This window comes from Mizuhopecten yessoensis, unplaced genomic scaffold, assembly GCF_002113885.1.
Source record: "Mizuhopecten yessoensis strain PY_sf001 unplaced genomic scaffold, ASM211388v2 scaffold10687, whole genome shotgun sequence".
NCBI lineage: Eukaryota > Metazoa > Mollusca > Bivalvia > Pectinida > Pectinidae > Mizuhopecten > Mizuhopecten yessoensis.
Window position 1 is genome coordinate 752,769 of NW_018408671.1, and position 27,364 is coordinate 780,132.

Consider the following 27,364-nt stretch of genomic DNA (forward strand, 5'->3'; position numbering starts at 1 on the left):
CTCTTTGTTTATCATCACTGTATTTATACAACGTTTGCAGGTTGTGTTATGGGCATTCCAGCACAGCACTGAAAAATGTAACACTACCCAAAAATGTGTTTTGTGTGACGTGAAATCTGACCAGTTGATAAACTAATGGATGACATGGAAATGACACAGTACTATGAAGTATTACAAAATGTACAAACAGCATGGTATTTCATTATCACGTATTTATAGTGTCTATAGGGCTTGGTTATGGTTAGGGCACCGATAATGAAAAATATCTTAATCTACAGAAAAGGGAGAAAATTAATTTAATTTAGGAATCATACAATTATACAGCCATCTTTGAATGGAAAACACCATGGAAATTGTTTCCAACTTAAAAATCTACAATAGCACATTCCTCTTTTCAACCCTACATGAGTAGGCAAAAGATGTCTCCGACACATGATACACACGGCTGGCTTTGAAGTTTCACTGTCCACCACACCGATTTCTTCCCCTAGTAAAATCATTAGATGAATCTAGTTCTTACTCAAAGGCTGAGATGATAAAATTCATTGTATAAAGAAAGACATTGGAACTTTTAACGTTTTAAACTTGTACAAGACAGCAACAAAAACATTTGTCTCACCATGCAAAACTGTCTTTATACCTGATAATGTCACAACTTAACAACCTCTCATTCACTGAAAATCATTCATTCCTAATCTCTTGCCCACAAGCATACGTATAAATCACACATTACATCTAGTAATCACACCAACACACACAACGTTTTCCTAGTCATATAAAATAAAATATATTAAAACATATTTTTTCTGACACAAGAAAAAATCTGTAGATAATTTGTTCTGGAAAAAAAGGACAATTACATTGGTGAGAAACAATCAGATTGACACATAACGTATAGTCTCTTTGTTATACGTCACTGATAACGTTATTCCTGTAGTAAAATGTGGTCACAAAACCTAACAATAGTGTGTGCTACAACGTCTCCACATATCGTGATAACTGGTCTTGCGGAGTGACCTCAGTGTCTTGTGGTAGACTAAGTCCCCCGTCAGGGGGCTGGTTCTGCAGTGACATACCACCACTCAAAAGTAAACTAGGGTCTGTGTTCATTTGATTGGGGTCACCTCCCATGGCACCCGGATGAGGTGAACTAGACACAACATGATGTGGCGACATTTGTGGTTGTCGTGGCGAGGGGTTCAGCTGCTGCCGGGGAGATAATGTGGGCTGGGGAGAACGAACAGTCTGTGGTAACGATGCCGATGTGGGCGATCGTACTTGCTGCATAAGTTGTTGGTTAGTAACTGCCTGTTGGGCAGACATCTGAGCATTAACCTGCACAGGCTTGCCCCCTGCAGACAGCTGGTGCCTCAGCTGCGCCTGCTGCTGCTGCACTTGTTGCATCATTTGTTGCTGTTGAAACTGTTGCGACATGTGCTGGCCGTTCCCTTCTGTCTGGTAGGCCGGCTGCCCTGTGTAGGGAATACGTGGTCGTTGTACTTGAGTATACTGAGGCTGTTGTTGCTGGAACTGCGGCAGATTGAGAGGCTGATGCTGTTGCTGCTGCGAATGCTGTTGTTGCTGTTGCTGTTGTTGCTGTTGCTGTTGTTGAAGAAGCCGAAGACGCTGTTGTTGCTGTTGCTGTTGTTGTTGCTGCTGCTGTTGCTGTTGTTGATACCACAATTGATGGTTGGTTGCGGGTGGGGGTTGTGGATGAGGCTGCTGGTTTTGAGCCTGCTGTTGATGCTGCTGAGTCCTTTGTTTTAAGAAAGCTGCCATGAGTTGCGGATGAGTTTTTAGAATGTGAAGAACTTGCTGCTGCTGCTGCGGAGACGCGGGAGATTTGAGAGTAGCTAACAACTGTTGAAGCGGTGTGGTTGGAGGCCGCGGTGCATTGGGGCCTGTCTGTGGTGGATTGATGGGAGGAGGCTGCTGTGGCTGAGGATTGGGTCTCGGATATAACGTGTTCTGTGTCATATCCGGGTGCAGACTGGGGTTGGGGTTTTGTGGTTGTTGAGGATATTGTGGCTGTGTCCATGTCTGCATTGACACTTTTTGAGCTGGGATTGACTGACTCATGGTAGAAGGCATCGGAGGTGGCATGGGTGTCGCAGTCGTTGTCATCACAGGTTTTCCCATGCTCATCTCCGCTTGCCTCTGAGCCGCTTCCTTAGCCAGTTGGGCTGCCTCTAGGGCACCCTGTGGGGGGCCCGAAGCTGGCTTGCCCGGGATGGCCTGTTGTAGGATTGGAGTTGTGGAGGGCGAGGGCTGAGACGCCACTTGCGTTACCGTCGTAGTGGTTGTTCCAACCCGCTGCATGGAGGCCATCCTCCTCCTCAGCATCTGGGCTTGCTGCAGCCGATGCTGCAACTGCTGCTGCCTCAGTTTATGTTTAATTTGCAAACAGAATGGCACCTGACACTTGTTCTCTGTACAATGTTTCGCATGATATAGACACAGTGCTATAAGCTGCTTACAGATTGGACACACACCATTGGTCTTTTTCCTACAACCCTTTGTATGAGAAACAACACGCTTCATCTTCAAACAACTTGGTAGTTTGCAATTTGCGTCTTTGCACTGACAAGCATGTACCAGAGATTGTATACAACGCTGAATAGATTGACGTCGAGATTCTGCGGGATTTTCTGGCTTTTCTGAAGGTGATGAACCATCATCCAAGTCCAGACCCAATTTGTCCATCTTGTGAATATGGCCATTCTTTTCATAGCACGTTGAACACATATCATAGTCCTGAAAGTAAGAAATTAAAATGATTAGACAAATTTCAAGTTTTCTATGATTTTCTACACATGGTTAACATTATGATGAACTAAAAGATATTCATGACCCGCTATAGGACCAAAACATTACTTCGATAAATTGTAGAGAATCTAACTACCACAGCTGGTCATGTTTATATGCACTGAAAACTATGGATTCTTAGGCAAAAACAGACAATGGTTCAACCATTTGTGCAAGTAACCTTTGTTGTAAAATAACGAAACCAGAACCCAACTTACTTCACACACCCGGCAGTGCCACCGAGTTTCCACATGAGCTTTGCAGTTATTGCATGTGTACACAAAATTGTCTCTTCCTTGATTATGCAGTTCATATAACAGAGCCATTGTGGAGAGCTTGGCTCTCCTCAGTGAGGAGAATTCCTGGTGCTTGTCACGAGCCATTGTCAAGAAAGCATCCCGACCATCCATAAGATCACAGGAGATGTATGGATCGGGATCCTGTATGGGCGGAAGGGTAAGAGCCACCTGTTGGCTGTGTAGACGGATCACAAAAAACACCTGCAACAAATGAATTTAAATTTAAATTGGATGTCATTGACAATACGAGATTAAAGCTGATTTAATCCATGTTTACTTATCTTAACATAATGATGTTGAGTCGCTGGATCAATAAACAACCTGTCAACAACTGTAGTTTTACTTGTCCTAGAGCACTTCAGTAAGTAAAGCCTAACTAACAATAAAATAAGGACAAGTAAAGCCTAACTAACAATAAAATAAACAATGTCTTCAAGTATTAACATATTTACAATTAACTGTATATAAAATCATCGTCAACTAAAATGATGTACAACAACTTCACAGCAAACTGCTCAACATAACAACTTAACAGGGATCATTTCCAAGATATTTAATGAACATCACAGAGAAAAAATCTGGCTTAGTGTTTTACCAAGTGAAATTGCAAGCAAACAACTCAAATGTAGCATTCCTTCTTTCCAAGAGTCCAGTTTTACCTCAATAGCATTTGTATACAGGCCAGGGAGTAACCTCCTTCTCTGGCATGGTCAGATTAGTGATCCAGTCCTGCTGGACAAGTTAAACATACTACTGCATGAGACTTACGCAGCTCTAAATTTACACTTGACAACTGAATTCTTGGGAGGGGCAATGTTTCTGAACCTACCCATTGACAAGATATCCTGGCAGTATACTATTACTGAGAAAGAACAAGTGGCTGTGATCAGTAGATTAGCGAGACATTCATTAGGAAGTTTCATATATGGTTTTTACTTACCTCTTTGTGTTTCTCCATTGTAGCATACAACTTCTGGGAGAGATTGTTCCCACCGTGTGGCATGTTGGTTTTTTTGTTGTTTTTCCTTTGATTGTTCTTGCTCTTGTTGGCCTTTTTGTTCCTACCTCCTTTGCCTTTCTTCTTTCCTGTGCCATTTTGCTGCAAAACAATTACAAAATATAACTCCCTTTGTTGTCTACTTCTTTTTGTGTACGAGTAAAACATATCAAATGACAAGACATTTATCCCCAAACATTCTCTTTACAACCCTGTTCAGATGTCCTTGATTATCAAACATTTTTCGATACTTTCTTACCCATTCCCTTCCCCTCTTCTACTTTTTAAATTGGCTCTGTCCAAGACCCCCCTCCACGACACAAATCCAGGGAAAATCTGATACCTAGGCTACGATGCTTTTCCATTCTGCAGGTAACTGCTTATATCTGAAAATCTGTGTCAATTGACAACAGATATTGTTTCTTGTTAACATCACTGAAAATATTCAACGAAGTATGCAACATTATAAGATATATAAAGATGTGAATCCCTCACATCTATATATACACTGGAAGTTGGTGTTAAATTTCGACTCACAGAACTACTGTCACATTCTTCGGTGCCCTCGACACACTCCACCTCGGCAGCAGCTGCAGCCTCAGCCTCCTCACGTTTACGTTTTTCTTCCTCCTCCTCCTGGTCCAGTTCTTTGATACTCTCCTCCAACACATTGGGCCAAAAATCACCCTCAAAGTAGGGCATCTCAGTGGCTGATTGCACATTGTTCTCTATGGCATCTTTGTAGATATCCTGTATAAGTAGCAATCAAAATTACTAAAATGAGAGATTTGCTAAATCTGGATTGTTTATCTCCTGAAAAAAGCACAGTGGAATCAAATTTGCCTAGGTTAGTCTCTGTCAATGCTTACAATGAGGGCTATGCCATAATTAATCATATGGGGGAGGTGGGAGGCACCTGTGTTATTATCCTCTGATAAAACCAAATCTGTCTACTTTTCCTGATGTCACTTTGAGTAATGGGGTTACTGGAAAAGTGTCCCTCTTACAGTCATTTGTGGAACAACCCTGATGTATTAATTTGTTCTTCTAACAGATTGGCATGAATAAATCATACTCATTACCATTAATAGCACAATTTTCCATAGGGGAAAAAACCAAAACCAATTACTGTTAAAATTTTCTATTACTTAAAACTTTGGTCTTACGCACAGACATCAAAAAGTTGTATTTCTGGATCAAATGTGGAATTTTAACATCAAAACATTTTTTTTTATCTTTGGGACAAAACCAGGTCATTAAGTGTTTTCACTTTTCGAAGGCTAAAGAAAACAGATGTTGTTATTGCTTTTGACTCTGAAAAAATAAAGCGTGGACAGGTCAGCTAGACATCAATTTCTACCTAAGTATTTGTACAAAGACAGCGTTTCCGACTTCAGCACTTATTTTAAAACTAGTATAGGTAGAGAAAGCAGAAAATTATTACTGATAGTCCTTAGGGATACTGGTTTATCATGACTATCGTCCACTTACCTTGTAATCGATGACACATCGCTCTATGATAGCTTTGTCCAGCATCTTCTTGTACCACTCCTGCAGTCGTTTGGGCTTTGGAATTTTTTGTTCAGGAGGATGGCAATGGAAGATGTAGTCGTCACCTTCACTAGGCGGACACGCCCATATATGGGCCCACACATAACCAAGCTGCTTGACATACTCCAGGTAGCCAATGAGAATCTCATGATACACAGCCGTTCGGAGTTGTCGGGGCTGGAAGAAGTGTACACTGTCCAGATAGGAAATGTAGACTCGCCTGCAGGAAAATTACACCATGATTACCAAATCTTCACACGACTCCAATAACAATGATTGCAATCGATACAACATCATTAATTACAATTAACTCCCGTCGTATTTGTTTCAATGGTTTCAGTTACATAAATTAAAATTGACTTGGTAGTATTTTTACAATGGTTTCAGTTATATAAATAACAATAGACTCCTGTACCATTTTTTACAATGGTCTCCATAATCATTTTACCAAGTTCTTTATTAATTTATTTTTATTTATGGACAGGTTGGTTTTGGAAACTGTGACCTTACCGTGTGTTGGGCATTGCACACTCGGATCCATATTCTTGAACATGCATTCCAAAGAAACAGACATCTGTGCCGTCAATTTCTTCAAATGCAAACATTGCTTTGGCTCGGTATGGAAAGCTTTCCTGCATCTCATTATTGTCAACAAACCTGCCAAATTGTAATCAAAAATAAGTTTTGGCTTATCAACAGTAAGATTATATTTAATTTCCTGTTCAAATCATTTTCACTTAGATCTTGGCACTCTTTGTTCAACATATCTTATATATTTTCTAGGAGACCTATACCTCATAAATTTGTTAAAAAAGATAAAAAGAGTCATGGCAATTATCATAAAAAATATTTGTTCCACCATTTTACAGGAAAATGAAACCTAGGTCCATTAACATTAAGGCAGATTATTGCTGTACAGATTATTGATTATTGCTGTACAGTTTATTGCTGTACAGATTATTGCTGTACTATGCAATGTCAGAGAATCTTGCAAAATTCAGAAAATGTTGTAGCATTGGAGTTTTATCTATTATCAAAATGAACATGGCATAAATGAATTGATAACTCAATAAAGTCAAATTATTTCACTATGAAGTTTATTCAAGGGAGGTAACTCTTTGCCTTCATCAATAACCATCAGTAAGTGTGCCTACCTTGTCTTCATGCCCGACTTCACCTCCACTATTTTGTCATTACTTGAAAGCACCTTGATGGTAACGTCTCCAGCGCCGGCGTCTTTCTTCTTTAGAAAGTTGTTCACTCGGTTTTCCAAGTACGTCCCCAGTTTGGTGTTTGGAATTCCTGAAAAAGCTAAATCTGTTGTCCAGCTCATGAGAATGGTGCTTTCATCAATGGTTAGAGAAACAATGACATATCAATCATTGTAACTCCTATACATTACAACCTATCAATCATTGTTACCCTTATACATTACAACCTGTAAATCATTGTTACTCTTATACATTACAACCTGTAAATCATTGTTACTCTTATACATTACAACCTGTAAATCAGTGTTACTCTTATACATTACAACCTGTAAATCATTGTTACTCTTATACATTACAACCTGTAAATCATTGTTACTCTTATACATTACAACCTATCAATCATTGTTACCCTTATACATTACAACCTATCAATCATTGTTACTCTTATACATTACAACCTATCAATCATTGTTACTCTTATACATAACAAACTATCAATCATTGTTACTCTTATACATAACAAACTATCAATCATTGTTACTCTTATACATAACAACCTATCAATCATTGTTACTCTTATACATAATGCCATGAATTTCAATTTCCTCTAATTTATTAATGCATTTATATTTTCCCTTTAACATAATTAATTGATTACCTTCTGCAAGTGTTACCCACACCAGTAAGTCATCGCCTTGTTTCAGCCCTAAGTACAGCTTATACAACATCACCCTTCTATAATTAGATGTCAGCTGATTCATCAACTAGGCCTAAATTAACAGCACTCCATTGTTTATGTGCATATATGAAAAATATTTCTCATTCAATTCTCAACTGATAAAATCTTGAAGAGCACCTTAACATTCAGCCACGCCAAATGATACTTACTCTTTGCACTATATTTGTTTTCTTTTCTCTTCATTCCTTTGGCTTTCAGACAATTTTCACAAGTAAAACTGCAAAGAAATTTGACAACAAATGAGACCAATATTTGGTTCTGTTTTAATATCAACTTTTACATGCAGTGACCAATGTGTTCTCTGGAAATTTAAATAACCTTGAAAAGTTTATCTAGTTTTAATATATACTTAATGATTACCGATCTTCGTGATGTTTTTTATTACTATGTAGGACAAAGAAGCAACACAAACAAGACCGTTGGTTCCTGAACTTACCCATTTGGCCAGATAGCCTCAAAATGCAGAACACAAATTGTGTGGAGTTTTCTGCCACACTCATCACATTCTGTAAACCTGAAATGTACAAACAGTCTCACATTAGTAAGTAGTTAAGTATCAGGGAATTAATCATTGTATCAGGAAGGAGTCAGGAACATCCAACTGCCACATGTCTACATCTATTAATCCTGCAAGTGGTGGTAACAAACTCGTCCAGCATGGTATTGTGTCAGGGTTCTCCCCAGGCCATTTAGCTGATACGGCTCCGTATCAGCTTCAGTTTGAAATCCCCCCTGCCGTACCAGCTTAATTGACCCGTATCACCTTAAACTGTGAACCGTATCACCTTGTTATTTGTACTGAACAGAAGGTGGTCTTTTTACACAAGAAATTGACACTGATTAAATCACACGGCTGAAGTCCATCAATGACCCCACTGGTCAGATGCACGATAAGCGTATAGCCATAGGGGGCCTGTAATTAGTGGGGAGGGGGACCGGACGACAAGCCCACAGGTGTCCGGCAAGCTAGCTCACTGGAGCCTAAAGCAATTACCACCGGATCCTTTTAGCATGGTCAATAGGTGATTAATTGAGGTACCTACTGTTGGATTAACAAAACAAACACTTATTACATCTATTATAAATTAATTTACTCACATATGATTGCATTTGACAACGCTGAAATAGCGTGTGTATTCAGTTAGTGATGGTCGCCATCTTGGATTGTGTAAAGTACAAACCGGAAAGGGGAATGAAATTCCGGATTTGTCGTTTTTAATGAAGAAGAGCTCAAATAAAAATGCTGTTTTAATCTTTGATCACATTTACTGACAGCAGTATTTAATATAGTTTTAGAGGAAATAAAAACACTGTACATTTTATTAAAACATTTTCTCTTACAACAATAAGGACTATGATATAAACTTGTTCATGTAAGTGTTTCCCCCTATAGCTTTTAAATATTTCTTCTTTAAATTATTTTTAATGGGGATTAAGTAAGGGATACAAATGTAAAGATAAGAGACAAATGTCACAAATGTCATATCTATTATTCAATGTACAAAACTCATCCACCTTTCCATAAATTGTATTTTTTTTTCAGAATATATTGCTGAAAATTCAGACATAAGAAACACTTATTTATTTCCTTGGTTTTAATGTTCACCAAAAGAAGTTTGGTAAATAAAAGTAACTTTTTAAACATTATATTACACCCCCCACCCCCCTTAGGTTTGATAAGGTATTATAAGGTATTCTATTAGCGTGTCCGTCTTGAATGTTCGTTGCAAATGAAACATATCAGCTTAAAAAAATTCTGGGGAGAACCCTGTGTGTTATCAGTTAGATACACATTATTTTGCTGCTGAAAGTAGAAAATGAACAGTGCAGATGAGTACTGATTTCTGAACTATATGACCTATATCATTGGCACAGAAACATCTGAACTATATGACCTATATCATCGGCTTAGAAACAGAGGTTTTCAATCATTCAAAACGATGAAATATTTCTCACTACAAATTTTCAGTAGTTGTTTCCAGACATGGTACTTATATCCATAAAATACTAAAACACGTAACAACTGAAAAAGTAAATATTCCTACTGATGTTTAACCTAACTTTTATCCCTATAATGGTTTTGATTATCTATTGCAAGTTTTTAAGATATTTTTTGTTTAATGTTAATAATATCACATGTATACACATAACTGCAGCTGCTTTACTGACAATTAACACTACTTTGAATAAATAGTATATATCTCCCAAGATATACATTTAATAACTATAGAGCATTTTTCAAAGTTAATTGTTTTAATAGTAGATTAAGTTCAACATTCCTTTATTCTGATGACAATTAATATTTGTCTTCAAAATCTATTTTTACATAATTATTTGCAAAGTCTATGTTTAATAAGCAACACGTTTTAGCTACACTTGTGTGTAACTTACGGTTCATAATCAAGCTGGTCATTCTTCATCCTCACAAATTGGTCCTTCCTGATTTTGCTGCAATGATTCATTGTAAATCTTGATAAGGTATTAAAGCTGAAATAATGGAGATGGGGAACGAATCAGATTTCTTTTCAAAATAACAATACAGAACACATCAAATTACAAATATTATCACAAAATATCTTTAAAGAAAGTACATTTGATATAAGGGCTAACATTTACATTAGCATTATTATTATATTTACATTTGCTCTGCATCCTTCCATTGCAGTGCATTGAGAAGGCAAATGTTGTAATGAGACTATTCTCTATTGTGACATCATCAATTTCACTGTTGTCAAGACTTAATTTGCTGTTAAAAGATCTGTTCGAAATAACTAAATAAAGTGTAAATACTTTAATCAAAATGTAAATATGGCTTTATGTGTGTTATGGGACCATAACAACATTTGCTAAAATATTCATTGCTTAAATCAACTGAAAGGTTTAGGAAACCAGAATGAAAGTTAACTTTATATTTTAATGAAAAATTTCAACATGTCATCATCTACTTACGTTGCAGATTGGGTGGGGTCATCCGATAGTTCTACTTCTTCTCCAGGGATTTCTTGGAAGCATTTTTCACAGTAAATATATCTGTCGGAAACAAGGTCAGTAGTTTTTCTTTGGCTTTGACTTGAATTGTGCCAATAGAATGGACACAAACACAAAATGGGCCACACGGAAAATATACAACATCAACGCCAGCGGAGTACAGCACAGCACGGACAAGCAGTGAATAAAGGAGGAAAGAAAGAAACAAAAGGTGCATAAGCAAAATGGTATTAGCAAAATTAAAATGAAGACTGTTTTATCAAAAAGATGCAGGATTTTTTTTTATTTCAATTAAGGCCAAACTAAAGATTGTTGCATTTTCAATTTTTTTTTTTTCTCTCTATTGTTTTTGTTTTGTTGCCGAATTATTCTTTACAATTCAGAAGAAATGTGAAATAATTCACCAACGATGCCAACGTGTAAAAAGAGAGATGCATTTCAATAAAACAGCCATTTTATAGCAAATGGTGAGTGAAGCTAATAAATGATTAATGAAAAGCGTGTAAAAGCATGATCTAGCAAAGCTATTTACAGAACAACACAGAAGATATAGTAAGTAAACAACATCACAGACAGCGTCTCTCACTGAACAATAAACACTACAAACCATACTACCATGTCTAGGTTAGAGGATTCAACAAAGGATATATATCTATTCTAGATTTCTTGAAAATGACAGAAAAGTTTGGAAACAGTTGATTATAAGGTTGCATGTACCAATTACAAATTTTAACGAGAATGAAGAATCTCTTTCTCCCCATGTTCATAAAATAACCTATTTTTTAACAAACTGTAGGAATCCTATGTGAATGATCAGACAATTTGGAAGGTTTCAAACAATGAGAACTTTCAGCCAGCAAAAAAGTGAATTATTCAATACAAAGACAAAGTTTGAACAATTCACATATCAAAACGTGTTTTTTTAAATAAGACACCGACGCTTGAAAATTGTTTCTATTTTTACATCTGAATCAAAGCCAAGCTAATATGTCATTTTCCCCCCAGCATTGCCGACATTCTTGTGATACATACTTTTTCAATTACACAACACAAAAAAAAGAGGCTTGTACATACATAAATAAAACAAGCAGAAAAGTATTCACACTTCATATAGATATACATAAACTCAGGTAAACCCGATACAGACATTGTTATAGTGATTCAATCACAATGACCAAATAAAATCTAATTAGCATTCAACATTTTCAGACATTTTTTTGACAGTAAGAAGCATTTTTTTCTCTCAAAAACAGTTCACAAATTTATATGAGCTACTGAAAGAAATTCAAAATTCAAATATATCATAAATCTAGTATTTGGATAGATTGACGTTAAAATGTTACCTGTTTTGAAAGCTGTAGTAGATGGCGTCCCTGGATATGGTACAGAGTTGTTTGCCGTAACAACAGAGGACCTGAGGACTGAACACATGCTTCCTGCCACAGCAATATCCCAGGGACTGCATAATGGCATCAATTTCCCCCTCAAACACTTCAGACAGCTGAATTGGAAAAGAAAACATTTGTTCACTGTTTTTCAGTACTTCATAAATTATAATCTCATTTTATAGTAAAAAGAAATTCTGCCAATGACAACAACAAACAATCCCCATTTTTTTCCCCTTTTTGTTCTCAGATTTCTGGCTCAAGAGTTCTTAAAGGATTTTACATAAATAATAACTGTCAGCATTCTAATGTGGTCAGACATCAAGTGAAAACTTGTCATTACAAATCTCACAGTAACCCATCTCCTATACATAAAATACTTTATCCAATCACATTTTGTTACGATATCAATAACTCGGACAAGACATGGTTCCATAGTTAAAATTAAAGTTTCATGAGGCTTTCTTGGTTTTGCTTTTATTTACTAATGTAACTTTCTTGAGATAATTCAGAACATTACTGTGTAGAAGTGGGTGTAAAAATACAGGCTGCTAAAGATATACCGTTGTTTGGAAGACGATGCAATACTGCGAGCTTTGGTTTGTTTTAATACATCAAGCTTTTGTTGCACTACTTACAAAACAACACAAATATACAGTATATCTGATGGATTTTAGATTGGATAAATCACACAGATAAATGTAACTGAATACATATTGATGCGAGGTATTACCTTTGTTGCGAATCTGTAGACTTTGGAAGTCTTCCTGTTGTACAACCATGCATTGTCAAACATGAGCCAGACATCATCCACATACTGCCAGGGGTCAGTGTACTGTCCAGTGTCCAACTTCCGTTTGATTGAGGACAGGTCCATCGGTCGCTTCACAATATCAAAATAGTCCTACAAAAATCACGATTATTGATATTGATTTCTCAAACAAAATAACAACAAGAATAACTAAATATAAAGTATGGAAAACATTGTCTGGAAATTTATTGAAAATCAGCTTTTCAAAATAGCTAAACTCACAAATAGGTGTTCAAAGTTTTGTACAAATATATGAAAACTAGAAAATGTCTGTAAGACATAAATGCCCCGCTGCCATGTGCAATTAGTTTCAGTGTTCTATAAAAAGTTACAACCACTTTGATCTTGATACCCTGAAACATGCACACACACACAAGATACTACACTTAAAGTTGATAAGTTGATTTTAATATTCATATGTTTTATTCTGTTTATTATTACCATCCTGAAACACAAGGATGTCAGAGGTATACCCATATTGACCTTTATATAAAGTTTGACCAAAATCCGAGAAAGAATGAAGTTGCCAAGTGTTTAAAATGAATCAGTTGATGATTTTCTATTTATAGCAACAGTGACCTTGGCCTTTACCTTGGAACCCTGAAACACAACAATGTCCGAAGTATACTCATACTTGACCTTTGCATAAAGTTTGACCAAAATCTGTCAGAGAATGAAGTTGCGAAGTGTTTACATTGAATCGGGACGGGACGGACATGGGCAACACTATATGCCCCCCCATTTTATGGCAGGACATTAAAATACAGAGCTGTTGCCAAGAATGCAACAATGGACTAGCTGACACAATCCCAAATATAAACAATGGACTAGCTGACACAATCCCAAATATAAACAATGGACTAGCTGACACAATCCCAAATCAAATATCCCCAGAAAAAGAAGTAGTATGTATGCAACTATCTCCCTTTTAAATTTCTATGCAAAACTTACTGGAATCTGTAGTAAAATAGGATCTACTGGTTGTCTGAAGGGCATGGACTCTGGATCTTGGCGGTATAGTTTCTCAAGTGTTGGCATGAGAGCTTGTCTTAGCTCATCTGGTTTGAATGCTACAACAAAAGTATTTGTATTCAAAATGTTGTTAATGACTGAAAATGTAATATCTAAGTAACATTCAATAGTTATCTCCCTTGACATGTGTTACACTGCATCTATTGTGTACAATCTGCAACAATTTATTAAATAACCGGGTAGAGCCAAATCATTGATGATTAATAATATACACACTTACTTGATTTATCTCTATTTTTAAATGTAGGAGATATTTGTAACATTAAACATCTTCATTAATATTATGCATTAAATGATAAAATTAAGATTCTGCATGGTTCTAAGACAAGCCATTCAGAGTGATATGTCTGGCATATGCCCTGCTTTGACCATCAATACACATTTTAGAGAAACTAACTTAAACACAAAAACTTAACGTTGATGGAGATGCTGACAAAGTCAATGGACCATGAAAGGTGGCCGCATCCAGCATGTGATGCATGGGTTGGGATGTACTACCTAAGATGATACATCTATGGTCCAAGTTTGGTTGGTCTAGTACTCATGCTTTCAGTGAAACTAATTTAAACGCAAAAACTTAATGTTGGCGCCACCATTGCCGGAAAAGAAACACCTAAGTCCCGGTTCAACTTTGTGGCGGCGAGACAAAAACGAACATCAGATGTCTGAAGATTTGAACATTTCAATGTGATGATTTAAAATATTTATAGCTGAAAGGAATTGAAGATGACCATATGTTTAAGATTAATTTCAGTGCAAATGAACAGTAAATTTTAAAGATAAGTGTAAGTTAACTGGGCCATTTTCATTAGGACGGGTAAACCTTATTGAATAAGGTTGGACCTAGTAATCTGATGCTGCGTTCAGGCGAGCCTTGACACAGCCTTGCAAGGCCTGCATAACCATTTGCATGTCCACCAGGATTTATACCCTAAAATGTTACATTTAATAGCGGACAAACAAGTTGTTCGGCACAAACGAACACACCCGACACCTACTTTTCTTTTGTTTTGGCTTGGCTGGCGTGGCGTTAGTGGAGGCTGCTGCTGCTGCTGCCCCTGTAGCACTATTGGAGACTATTAAAGCAGTTGATGTGCTTCCATTCATTGGACTAGGAGTGGGTTGTTCAAGGGACGTCTCGGTTTCCGTAGCACTTGAAGCAGATTTTGGAGTTTGGACTTCCAAGCTCATGCAACTTTTCTCACTGGCTGGTTCCTTCTTCACCTGAAAAGATTAACAGTTACAAGACCTTGTCTTAATCCAATGGAACCTTTACGTTTAATTCTAATGGTGGGTTTTTATCTAAGGCCAAATAAAATTAATTACTTGGTTCTCAGGCCAATTTTTTCCAAAATAGATGCGGGAGGGCGGTATTTTTTTTTTTCATTTTACATGGCAAAAACAAGACGAGGGAGATTTTTTTTTTTATTGTGTAGTTTGTAAAACGTTCATTGTGGGCATTACCTTGTCTTTTTATAGTTGTGTAGAGACCCGTCATAGAGCAAGCCTCGGAAAATCCCCCCCACGATGTTCCAGACGAGAATCACGAACCCCCCATTCCTTATTTGTACCGAAATGAGCGCCATTTGTACACAAGACTAATAAGGCCAAATAAAATTAATTACTTGGTTCTCAGGCCATTTTTTTTGAAAATAGATGCGGCAGGGCGGTATTTTTTTTTTCCATTTTACATGGCAAAAAGGAGACGAGGGCGATTTTTTTTTTATTGTGTAGTTTTTATAACGTTCATTGTGGACAATACCTTGTCTTTTTATAGTCGTGTAGAGACCCGTCATAGAGCAAGCCTATGAAAATCCCCCCACGATGTTCCAGACAAGAATCACATACCCCGCATTCCTTATTGGTACCGAAATGAGCGCCATTTGTACACAAGACTAATAAGTCATAATCATTTTAACGCTTGCCTGTATCTCAATCCTTCCCTTTATTCAAACGTTTTCAGGACTTGGGTGACTCACGAGTAAAAACGACATGCGGAACAATTTTTCAGATTTTTTTAACGATGGCGGCTGGCGCATTAACGATTTTTTTTTTTATTACTTTCCCGATAAAATCGGCAATACGCACGGTGCCATGAAATGCGCGCGGGCCTGAGAACCAAGTAATCATTTTTTTTGGCCTAAGACATTATCATTTTAATGCTTGCCTGTATCTCAATCCTAATCTTTATTCAAACGTTTCCGGGACTTGGGTGACTAACGAGTAAAAACGACATGCGGACCAATTTTCCGGTTGTTTTTTTAAGATGGTGGCTAGCGCATTCACGATTTTTTATTTATTACTTTCACGATAAAATTGGCAATGCACACGGTGCCATGAAATGCGCGCAGGCCTGAGAACCAAGTCATCAATTTGTTTTGGCCTAAGTTAGTTGAAATTTTATAAGACAACAAATTTTGCTTAAATTCAAAATCATTGTTTTAAAGATTTTGTTTTAAAGATTTTATTTCTTAAATCTTAAACTTGATTACCAAGCATGAAACATTTGCAAAACTGCCTCCCCACTTACCGGGATACTGTCTGTGTTCTCTTGTTTGATATCCTCATTGGATAGTTCCATCTTGATATCTGGTGATTTACCATCAGGTTTCACATCGACAGCAGCAGATGTTGTGGCCACAGATATCGTGGCTGTTGACATTGAGGCTGTAGACATGACTGTGATGGGAGAACTGACCATCACTGATGTGGAAATGGAGTTGTTGACCAGCAGATTTCCTGTAGTACACGGAGCGGACAGCACCTCGGACAACGTCTGGGGTTGAGTGTTGTGTATGTCTAACGGCTCGATCTTAATTTTTACATCAGGCATGGGCTGCTGTTGACTAACGGTAATCTAAATGAAAAGAATTATGTGTACATTGCAGCCTCATCGAGGAACTTATGTATCAGTTAAGTAGATGTCGAACCGAACAGCAGACTTGTAGACACCATGAAAAACACTGCAGGTTTATGGGAAACATTTACTTCACAGACCAAGATGTCTATGAAGTTATTTCCTTTGATGGGCATGGTTCATTATTTTCTCCCCCTTTATTTTTACACATAGTTTCTTCATTTCACAACATCAGGCACTAAATATGTAAGTTTACTCTTCCGTCAAAGTCTATTCTTTGCAAATGGTAGTAAATCTACATAAGATAGTTTCAATGTATACAGTATTTTTTTCAGTACAATAAACATACATGCGATTGGAGCAAAACAATACTATTGATTGTTCCTTACAATGAAATGTGGAGTAAATCCATGAAACAGAAAGTACATTTGAGGAGAGTTCCCACTAAATAAGGAAGGACAGAAAAAAGGAATCCTTGAAGTGGTTCCCAACGAGGCCAGATGAACGTACCTGCTTGCCAGGCGCAGTGATGGTAGATGACTGTGTCATTTGAACGGCTGTTGTTTGAATCATGTTTTGGTTTGGCGGTTGATTCTGTTGTTGAGAGTGTGATGATGGACTATTCAGCAGACTGAGTGTCTGCTGGTCCATGGTTGTGGTGCTCAGCTGGCCCAGGCTTGTGGTTGTTTGTTGGTTCTGGGACACTGGAGGTGACTGCGATACCTGGGATACCGATATTGGCGACTGCTGGAATGATACAAAATAGCATTACCAATTGTCATAGATGGAGCCAGTATTAGTGATATGGGTTCTTTCCTTATAACTAACAATGTTGTCCACTTATGAGTATTGTTCAGTTGTGGTTTCTAACTGTTACACCAGTTATAATGGCAACAAGTCTCGCCTCAGAGCTGCTTGTTGACTTGGGAGTATTATTCCCTTTAATAGAAAGAAGATGAAACAACAAAGTGATTTTTGCTGACATTGGTTAAGTGCAGGGTCACAATTATGAAAATGCATCACAACAATGATTTACATGGAAAAGACGTGTAGCAGGTTATTGAAAACAAATATTACCAAGTAGTGATAATGGCAATAAAATAAGATTCGACCTGGTGGCACTATTTACCACAATGTTTTGAGCAGCAATCTTTTATGACATTTTCACCAATGTTGAAAAGCTAAAAATAGTTCTAAATTTCAACACACTCTTCAGAACAAAGTGTTTTATACTGAAATGAAAATTTAAAATAGGTGACATTTATCAACAGTTTACCTGTGGCAGCTGTGAGAAGTGACTTTGTTGCTGTGATTGGGGGAGGGAGGTGGGCTGCTGCAGCTGAGTCTGGGGTTGACCTGCCATGTGTGTGGAGGGCATACGAGTCTTCAGTGCCTCCAGGCTCTGTGCTTCTCTCTGCAGCTGGGAGACTAGATTGAGTTGTGGATTCTGGGAGTTTGGAGGTCCAAGCTGCAGGTAGAACACAGAAATTATATCTTAATGTACATTTGTTGTTTACATATCTTCATTTAAAAGTCAGTCCAAACAATTTAAAAAAGAATGAACTGTTTAGAACAGCATCATTTACAATAACAAGCACCGATAATCACAGAAACTTACTTGGCCTTGTGGTCTGGTTAAGTGCATGGGCATCCTCGGTCCTCCTGCTTGCATTGGGGTTGCAGAAGACAGGTTGAACATATCCGCTGTGAACGGTGGACCACCTCCCAGAGGGCCATCTGCAAATAATTAAGTGTATTAAACATGCATGAAAAATGTTTGAAGTTGTACGAAGTACTTCTACATTTTACATGATTTTCACTCTCAGGACAAATGCACAACGCATCACACATAACAAACAACTGAATGTGTAACAGAATCAGATTAGATAATATGTCAATCATGGATGAGTATAGGATTGTAAAGGTATTTACTTTCTGTGGCCCTCAGTTGTGGCTGTGGTTGGCCACCACCACCAGTTTTACTGATTCTCTGCATTCTCTTCTCCTCCAATTCCTTCTGAATTTTGTAAATCTTCTCTGCCAACAGGTGGTAATATTCCTCCTGTACATAGAAAGTTTAAGTATTTTTTATCAAACTATCTTTAACTTAACTGTAACTAATCAAAGAAAACAGTATGATAAACTAGTCATCTGGTCTCATCCACAATGTGGTACACACTTGAGCCTTCTATTGTTACGACATATTCCTGGGGTGCAGAGAACATTTGTCAGTGTAACCTCTGGTGTAGCGAGGATGATCCTATTGTTACGACATATTCCTGGGGTGCAGAGAACATTTGTCAGTGTAACCTCTGGTGTAGCGAGGATGATCCTATTGTTACGACATATTCCTGGGGTGCAGAGAACATTTGTCAGTGTAACCTCTGGTGTAGCGAGGATGATCCTATTGTTACGACATATTCCTGGGGTGCAGAGAACATTTGTCAGTGTAACCTCTGGTGTAGCGAGGATGATCCTATTGTTACGACATATTCCTGGGGTGCAGAGAACATTTGTCAGTGTAACCTCTGGTGTAGCGAGGATGATCCTATTGTTACGACATATTCCTGGGGTGCAGAGAACATTTGTCAGTGTAACCTCTGGTGTAGCGAGGATGATCCTATTGTTACGACATATTCCTGGGGTGCAGAGAACATTTGTCAGTGTAACCTCTGGTGTAGCGAGGATGATCCTAGGCATGTTTTATCAAAATCTGTCAATTCTTTCATGAGATATCATCCAATCACTATCAATTTGAATCAGATTGCAGCAGGCTAAGTGAATATTTGTGAATTTCCATTTACATCAAACTTCAACATGGAACTTTGGGTTTTGTAAACCAAGCAAATAATTAATTTCATGGATCAATTTTTTTATCCAGAAACAAATGATATCCAATCGGATAACAGTGGCCTCATTACATATTTGAGAACTTGGCGTAGCTTAAACATGAAGTATACATTATGAACTTAGCACTTTTCATTGAAATCTGACATTTTATTTTAAATTTATATTAAGTTTGTCTAAACTTCCAACTTGAGCAAGTTATTAAACTTGAGCTACTTGCTGTACCAATTTGATTTTTAATTTCCAAATTTTCATTTCCAAAAGGTCATCTTGACAACAAAGATCACATCAGTCTTCATGCCCTGGAAATTGTCCATCCTAAATGCACAAATGAATTCAGAATAAAACTGAAAACATCAGCTGTTGAATGTATATCCGTACCTCTAGTATTTACCTAACTGCTGATAGTGCTACACATAGTCCTACTTACCCTGCTGTTCACCAAGTTTTAGTACCTCTAGTATTTACCTAACTGCTGATAGTGCTACACATACTCCTACTTACCCTGCACCGTACCTCTAGTATTTACCTAACTGCTGATAGTGCTACACATATTCTGACTTACCCTGCTGTTCACCAAGTCTTTTAGTACCTCTAGTATTTACCTAACTGCTGATAGTGCTACACATATTCTGACTTACCCTGCTGTTCACCAAGTCTTAGTACCTCTAGTATTTACCTAGTACCTCTAGTATTTACCTAACTGCTGATAGTGCTACACATACTCCTACTTACCCTGCTGTTGGCAGTCTCATACATATCTCCTTCCACCTTCCTTGCATAAGCTACAAGATTGTTCATTCTCCTGTCTTTAAGCGCAGCAGGGTCAGGTGTTGGGAATATCGCCTGGACACTGAAATACATAACAACATGTCACTAGTCAAAATCTACCTCACACTTAGCAGTGCAGTAATGAATATTCCTAATGATATAAGAGAGTGAACCGAAGGCTGTTCTCTCCTCCTTTAAAGAATGTTTTTGCTGTGTTTTTTTCTTATATCTTATTAAAACAAGATGCCAATCAAACAATCAATGAATTATAACACTGCTATTTAATGATTATTGGTAATATGTACAGCTAGTATAAGATAATAAGATACAACAGTGATAACGATTACAAACTGCATGGTGACCCTCAATGCTGGCCAATCAATCTCCTCACTTTTTATTCATATCTAGGCCATTTTTTACTTTCACCAAAGTCATGCAAGAGTGAAGCACGCTCCTAAAGATACTTAAGCAGCAAATACTTTTTTCAATTAGTTTGTTCCCAGTGGTCAGATTGAGAAGGTGGAACACTGTGAAATATACAGGGCTGTTAGAAGCTTTTTGTCTCCGCTCAGTTGGTTATACATGTGCAGCAATCCAAACAACCAGGGCTCACCCTGTGGTAGCCAAATGATGTAACTCAGTAATTGTCTTTTTTCTTCATCAGCTTTGAAATAAACTGACAGGATAAAACCATTACTTGCATATTTGATGATCTTATACATCAAAAATATTTTGTTTACTTGTAAAAATCAGAAACATACAGAATTTGCGAAATTGGACATGTTTGTGGAAAGAATCAGCAATTTTGAGGCTTGGCTACAATATCAACTATTTCAGAGTGAGCCCTGTATATTTATCTTCTAATTACCTTAATCCAAACTCCACACACAGGCCACTCAACCTTCAATAACGAAACATTTTGACTTCATTGAAAACTGTACATGTGCAAAATTTCACAAATTTTACAGGTTACTTTTGAGCTTAATGTCTGATTTCAATCAATAATTTTTCTCCCAGAAAATCAAGAAAGTAAATGTGAATTCATTGACAATTAAAATACTGCTTTAAAAACCTCTTTCCAAATGCAACTATCGGGAAAAGACCAAAAATAAAAACAATTTGTGTGGCTACAAGGATGCAAATGTTTATCATTGGTCAAGATTTCCTGACAACAATTGTCAAATCATATACAGGATATCGCATGTAAGCCCTATTTAGGATGCACACTACCATTTCCTTGATACCAAGTCACAGAAAAGCTTGTAGCAAGTTTTTTTCTCGATTGTTTTTGGATCTAATATAATATCCTGCTCCTTACTTTAAAATGATTTGTTGATATTGCACCCTATTTTTTAATCACAGCTATCAAAAAGACAACTGTACAGAAGCAGGGCATAGACATTTAATCCTTCCAAAATATTTTTTTGTCATTGATGCGAACAGAACTTTCATATAAGAACAAAATTATTAATCAAATATCAAGAGCAATGCAGCAAACAATGACCTAATTAACCATGAGGGTCACCATGCAAATTTTAAAATGTGATCACAAGTGCCTTATCTAAATCAATCAAAGTCAACGCAATGAACAGCTCCATGAGTATAACCAACCAGTGACCAACCTAAAAGCTAAAAACATGTTCTCGTGTACAGATATCAGTTTTTTACATTGAAAGAGAAGTTTTTATCGTATCATTCAAACTTTCATAAAATTGGTATAAATATATTGATGTAGAGCATGATGATTTCAAGGTTCATGGTAAGGAGCTGAACCCTTTTAATTGTGAAGTTGTATTTATTGTTGTACTACTTCCTGCGATGGAAAAGCTTTTCAAATTGGTTTAATACTGGTTTGCATAAATTTCTTTTTTATTAAGTTATAATACATTCTTTATCAAATTTTAAATATTCCATACAGTTGATAACACAACTTTATCTAGTGTTTAAAATTCCTAAATATGAACCTTTATGGTCTTTTTCCAATGAAAACAACAGATTATTTTACAAAATTAAGAAATGGACTATACTTAATCATAGAAATTCATCAATATAGAATTCAGTCATTTTCATAAAATTCAAATTTTAAAAAACCATTTCCAGGTAAAATATTTTCATACAAACAGGATTCACAAAGGTCCACATGTTAAGTATGTATGAGAGTATTCACTTTTTAAGATGAAGATATATGAAGAGTAGTTATGTGGGTATGCCGTGTTAACTTACAGTTTGTGGACTAGGTGGTTTCTCAGGTCCTGTGTGACACTCTGATGCCACTCCTTAGAGCCTCGATTGGTCTGTGCCATGTTCTGTGCGGGATTATTAGGGTTCTGTGCCAGCGTGTCAGGGGATCCCAAACCACTGACCAACCCTCCAATACCTGGAGGCAGCCCACCCAAAAGCTGAGACACTTGATTTGATTGGTTTGAATTTATTCCTCCTGTTGATGTTCAATACAATCTATTATTTCTACCACTTACGTATATTAGTTACTTCACTCCACTATATGAATTATGCATCTCAAGAAAATTTACTTTAAGCTATTAACATGGTGGTCAAAAGTTGCGCAAAGTTCATTAAAAGTTGAAACAAGAGCAAATGCATACATCAAAACTACATCATGGATTATCCATTTTGAATGAAACAACAAACCTGGAACTCCCGGAGCTCCTTGCGTTCGTACAGGACTTTGTTGAGATGGAGGAGACAGCCCTAAAGCAGCATAAGCCCTCTTCATCTGAAGATCAGTAACGCCTGGTGGTCCCTGACCAGTCAGGGGGTTAGCTGGGGCGCTGGTCACTGGAGTTTGTGGAAGGAGCACTACTTCCAATTAGTTTCATTACACAATTGATTCAGACAAATAACAATATTTTAAGATAAAACCAAAGACTTGAATTAAAGCAAGAAAATAAATATAATGTTCAGTTTTCAAAATAAAATCATTGATTATACTTTACTGAGTCTGTTATAAATTGAATATTTTATCTGGACTCAAAATTTGTTGACAGACAAGACCGAAATTAAGTAATACCTGCTGCTGCTGGATGGCGCTGCTTGTCCGATGCATGCTTTAACGGCAAACACACAGGACAATCACTCCGCGTACAGTTCTTCCAGTGGGTGATAATTTGTCTGGACGATGCACAATGAGCAACTGGAAAGAAAGGGTCACTTATTATCAGAGAACATGTAACTGTAATCAGGATTTTTTCCCTACATTTCTGTATTTTATTTTTCATTCAAAGTTCAGAAGCATGTACTTTCTTCTACAAAATTTGGGATTGTTTTATTATTAACATATTTGAAAGTATCAAGCAATCTGACAATTTACCAGAGGCTTTTAACAAGTATGTTTATCAGAAAACTGCAAATTGTTGTACCTGGTATTATTTTATACAGATGTAGAATACTTTCCTATCTTAATAATTACCTTGACAAGATTTTCCAGCATTACAATGGGTCATGTGATTCAGAACATTTTTCATGGTACGACAATGAGGAAGAGAGCAGACTTCTGTTTGATTGTTTGTTGTTTCCCTTCTCTGGCACTTGTGTGCATGCAGCAGAAGCACCAACTGTTGCTGTATGAGCTTGCGCTTCTCTGGGTCAGCTGTCGGTGGTTGAGCTCCCCCAGGACCAGCGACTGCACCTGCAGATGCGGCTGAGGTTGTTGCAGTGTTGGGACCTATATTGGGCAGTACACCATGCTGCTGATTCTGAAAAAAAGGTGTATTTTTTTATAGTAGTTTATATTTGACATCCTACTTTTGCCAATATAGCTTGATGCAACCTCATTACTATCAGATATGTTCCCCGAACTCCAACCCAATGTATAAAAAGTTGGTAGTTTTGTAAACTTGTGAAATGTATACATTCAATTCTTCTCCAACCCATCTGTTGATTTTTTTTTAAAGCGATCGACTATTGTAGAGCATGCAAGATGTTGTACTTACTGTGTTCATTGCGTTTGTTGGCATACTAATAGAAGTTGTAGTCATGGTAGAAGACAGAGATTGATTATAGCTAGCAGTAGAAGATGGGTGTCCAGCTATATTGGAAGGGTTGGTGAAACTAAAGCCACCACCATGGGGCGGGGGACCATTGGGCTGAAAATAACAAAACAAGAATATATAATATTGTAAATTTAACAGCGTGATCACACTATTAACTTACAGATACAACACACAAGACATTTTCCATCAATATGCAGCGACAAACTCCCCACACCTATACTACTGAAGTCCCCAAACATGTTGTCGTCTTCATCATCATCATCCTAGTCGTCGTCATTGAGATAAACATGAATTTACAACCCTCACTAACTAGAATATGCTCCTCCACCCAGTATTTACCACTTTTCCAAGCTGCCAGACTTTAAATCAAGAGGTGTTTGATTTCAGGAGGTGACAAGATATCATATTCAGAGTAGAAGCATGCAGGAGAGTTTGAAAAATTATACCATCTCTATGCTTACACAGTTAACATTATTTTTTTACTAACCACAACTACAAATCTACTTGTCCTGCGTGCTGGATAGTCGCACTGTGCACACCTTGTAAATTTAAGTCAATGTTGGCAACACAGTGTGAAGTGAAAACACTGATTTTTGTTTTTTTACAAAAGTACAAAAGTTGTGTTTCCTGTTACCGACTTCATTAGTCGACTCATCGTCAGCGACCGATGAATCCGAACCAACACCTGATTTTCAACTTCCTATAAAGTCACTTAATTTACAACTGGTGTATGTTGCAGACAAATTTGTAGCCTGTAGGACGCATGATGGGGTACAGGCACTTAGTCATTTCTGTACTTGTTTTAGACGTTTTGGTACTGCCAACATCTTTAACTATTCAGTGATAATTTTGGCATTTGGACCAACTTCTTTGTTTGCTTACTGTGTCCTGTGTGTTGCTGATCTTTATTTTGAGATTTTTCAGCATTTTTCATCTTTACAAAAATGAACTGAAACATCCCATTCTTAGGTACACAAACATCTAGGATTCCACAAGACATTGTTGTGCACATTCCATTCGCTCACATTCAATGTTAGAGTACAAATGACCTAGAACGCATGCATTGAGAAAAATACATTTGTAGGAAATCTTGATTAGCTCATTTTGTTGCTTGCGTCTCAAAAATTTGTTCTTGGCCTTGCACTTCTTTCAAATATGAATTACTATCTATGTAGTTTTCAGTGATTTTCTTCAGTTAAAACAAGTACCTGTAACTTGTTTTAACGCGATTTGACCTATTATACTAACCTTTAGTGGTGTTCCGATTAATCAACAAAGTCGAGCATCAGTCAGTTAGGCTAACAAACTTAAACAGTAGAGCCTAACTGACTGATGCTCATCTTTGTAGATTAATCAGAGTCTAGTCGGAATTCTTATGTGTAGATAGCTTCTATGTAAAATTGTTGGCAGCATCACTGCATGACTTACTTTTAGCTCATGTCTGCTAGTTAGGACTATATATTAGATTCAGTGTTTGAAAAGAGGTATTTCTTATATTATAATTACATGGTATCACTTTCTGATTTACCTAAGTGACTTGCAACAACAGCATGAAGGATTTCACTATGTATATTATAAAATGATTATTAATCAATCATTGGTTGGTTAATGGTAACCAATGATCGATCACAAAATTTCAACCAATTCCCAACACTACTAACCTTCATCAACTGTGGAGTTTGTGCAGCATTTAAACCAGGAAGTCCTAAATTTTGGTGAGTCTGCATCTGTTGACCAGGCAAATTTCCAAGCATATTATTAGCTTGTGACATACTGGACATTGCCTGGCCCATGTTGTTTGTGTTCATGCTCATACTTCGATTTGGACCACTCAATGGTCCATTTTGCATCATCTGGTTATGTCCAATAGTTAGTCCAGAACCATGAGGAATCCCCTTCAAAACAGCATTTGGTACACTGCTTGCCATAGCAACAGTACTATTTGAAATATTGTTCGCCATTGTAAAAGTAGCACTACTTGACGGGAAGTTTCCATCCACCCCACTTTTACCAACAGATCCATGAGGGGGTGAGGATAAACTGTTTGAGAGCGGACTTTTCACATTATTTAGAGAATTTGCAATACTGCCAACATTAGGGCTCCTGTTTTGGGCATTCTGAAGAGAATTTACTATATTTAGAGGTGGAGTTGGATTGCTGGATAAAAGCTGTGAGAGCTGAACATGTCTTTGTGATGTTGTGTCTTGTCCGCTATGAGAATCGTTTGTCCCGTTATGAGGAGGCTCCCCCGTTCCCATCAATTCGTCGGGAAGATCGTTCATAATGTCCCACAAAAGTTCTGAATAAAATAAAAACAATTAAAATGTTATTCAATATACCAAATTAACCTCAATTTCAGAAGAAATGATAGGAAATCCAAATGTCTGATCGAGGCGCCGGAACGGTACCATTTTATCTTTTTTTCTGTGGCGAAAAGCGTCATCGCAGTTGCTATCAAAATTTGCATGCAACGGTATTATAAAACGGTTGGAGCAGTAAAAAAAGGAACACTATACTCTAAGTTTTGCAAATAGTTGCTTACCTCCTTGATCAGAACCCATGCTTTGCCGTGGCGATGATACTTTCTGTCGCTTGGCCGCTGGTGGGCCATCTGCAAGTTGGTCGGCCATGATTGCTTAGCTAAATAAAGCAAGGCCCTGACCTGGTGCAGACAACAATAATGTGCAATAACACCTACGATCCAGAGTCAGTCAGAATAAAATGAAGGTTCAAGAATACCGCACAAAATAAAATTTCGGCCATAACTGCATTACATCTCCGAATATTGTTATTTGGAAATCCCAATTTCGATTCGCACCGAGAGTTCATCACAAAGCCGATCACATTCCGAATATATTAGGCTCACATCTTGAACAAAATATATCGAAATGTCCAAAATCCGATCTCAAAATTTCCAACGATAAATTATGATGAAAATCATTTGGTCATAACCCAATGAATGGAAGTCTTCATCGAATTAAAGTCTTCAAAATAATCCAAATTTACTGATCTCAACAACCCAAGATGGCGGCTGTTGATGAAAAGTTTTACGCTTGTCACA

The 27,364-nt window shown here is 37.3% G+C and overlaps 1 protein-coding gene across 9 annotated transcripts; it reads right to left on the reverse strand.

The window, feature by feature from the left end:
- On the reverse strand, positions 1-27,364 carry LOC110461843 (CREB-binding protein-like). 9 transcript variants are annotated; one of them, XM_021515545.1, is made up of 29 exons: positions 26,846-27,364; positions 25,965-26,602; positions 24,244-24,396; positions 23,721-24,006; positions 23,322-23,444; positions 22,943-23,089; positions 22,517-22,730; positions 21,162-21,194; positions 20,258-20,375; positions 18,608-18,737; positions 18,294-18,412; positions 17,952-18,143; positions 17,186-17,422; positions 16,349-16,675; positions 14,817-15,042; positions 13,738-13,856; positions 12,709-12,879; positions 11,934-12,091; positions 10,552-10,671; positions 9,994-10,089; positions 8,039-8,116; positions 7,752-7,819; positions 6,807-6,969; positions 6,163-6,309; positions 5,593-5,872; positions 4,639-4,851; positions 4,045-4,203; positions 3,024-3,305; positions 1-2,754 (listed from the first exon to the last, which is right to left on the reverse strand). In XM_021515545.1, exons 1-29 carry the CDS (start codon positions 26,931-26,933, stop codon positions 973-975), a joined length of 6,867 nt encoding a protein of 2,288 aa, XP_021371220.1. In that variant the 5' UTR covers positions 26,934-27,364; the 3' UTR covers positions 1-972. The 9 variants fall into 9 exon arrangements, with proteins under 9 accessions (XP_021371220.1, XP_021371219.1, XP_021371224.1 ...); XM_021515544.1 differs by having other exon boundaries at positions 17,186-17,419; positions 22,943-23,110; XM_021515549.1 differs by having other exon boundaries at positions 9,994-10,050; positions 10,552-10,632; positions 22,943-23,110.

Bases quoted from the DNA above. Each gene is read 5' to 3' on its own strand.
- LOC110461843 (XM_021515543.1), bottom strand. From the start codon at position 26,933: ATGGCCGACCAACTTGCAGATGGCCCACCAGCGGCCAAGCGACAGAAA. The intron at 23,111-23,321 runs GTATTACTTAAT...AATTGGAAGTAG, and splicing joins GCGCCATCCAGCAGCAGCAG to TGCTCCTTCCACAAACTCCA. The intron at 4,852-5,592 runs GTAAGTGGACGA...CTACTTATACAG, and splicing joins GATGTGTCATCGATTACAAG to GATATCTACAAAGATGCCAT.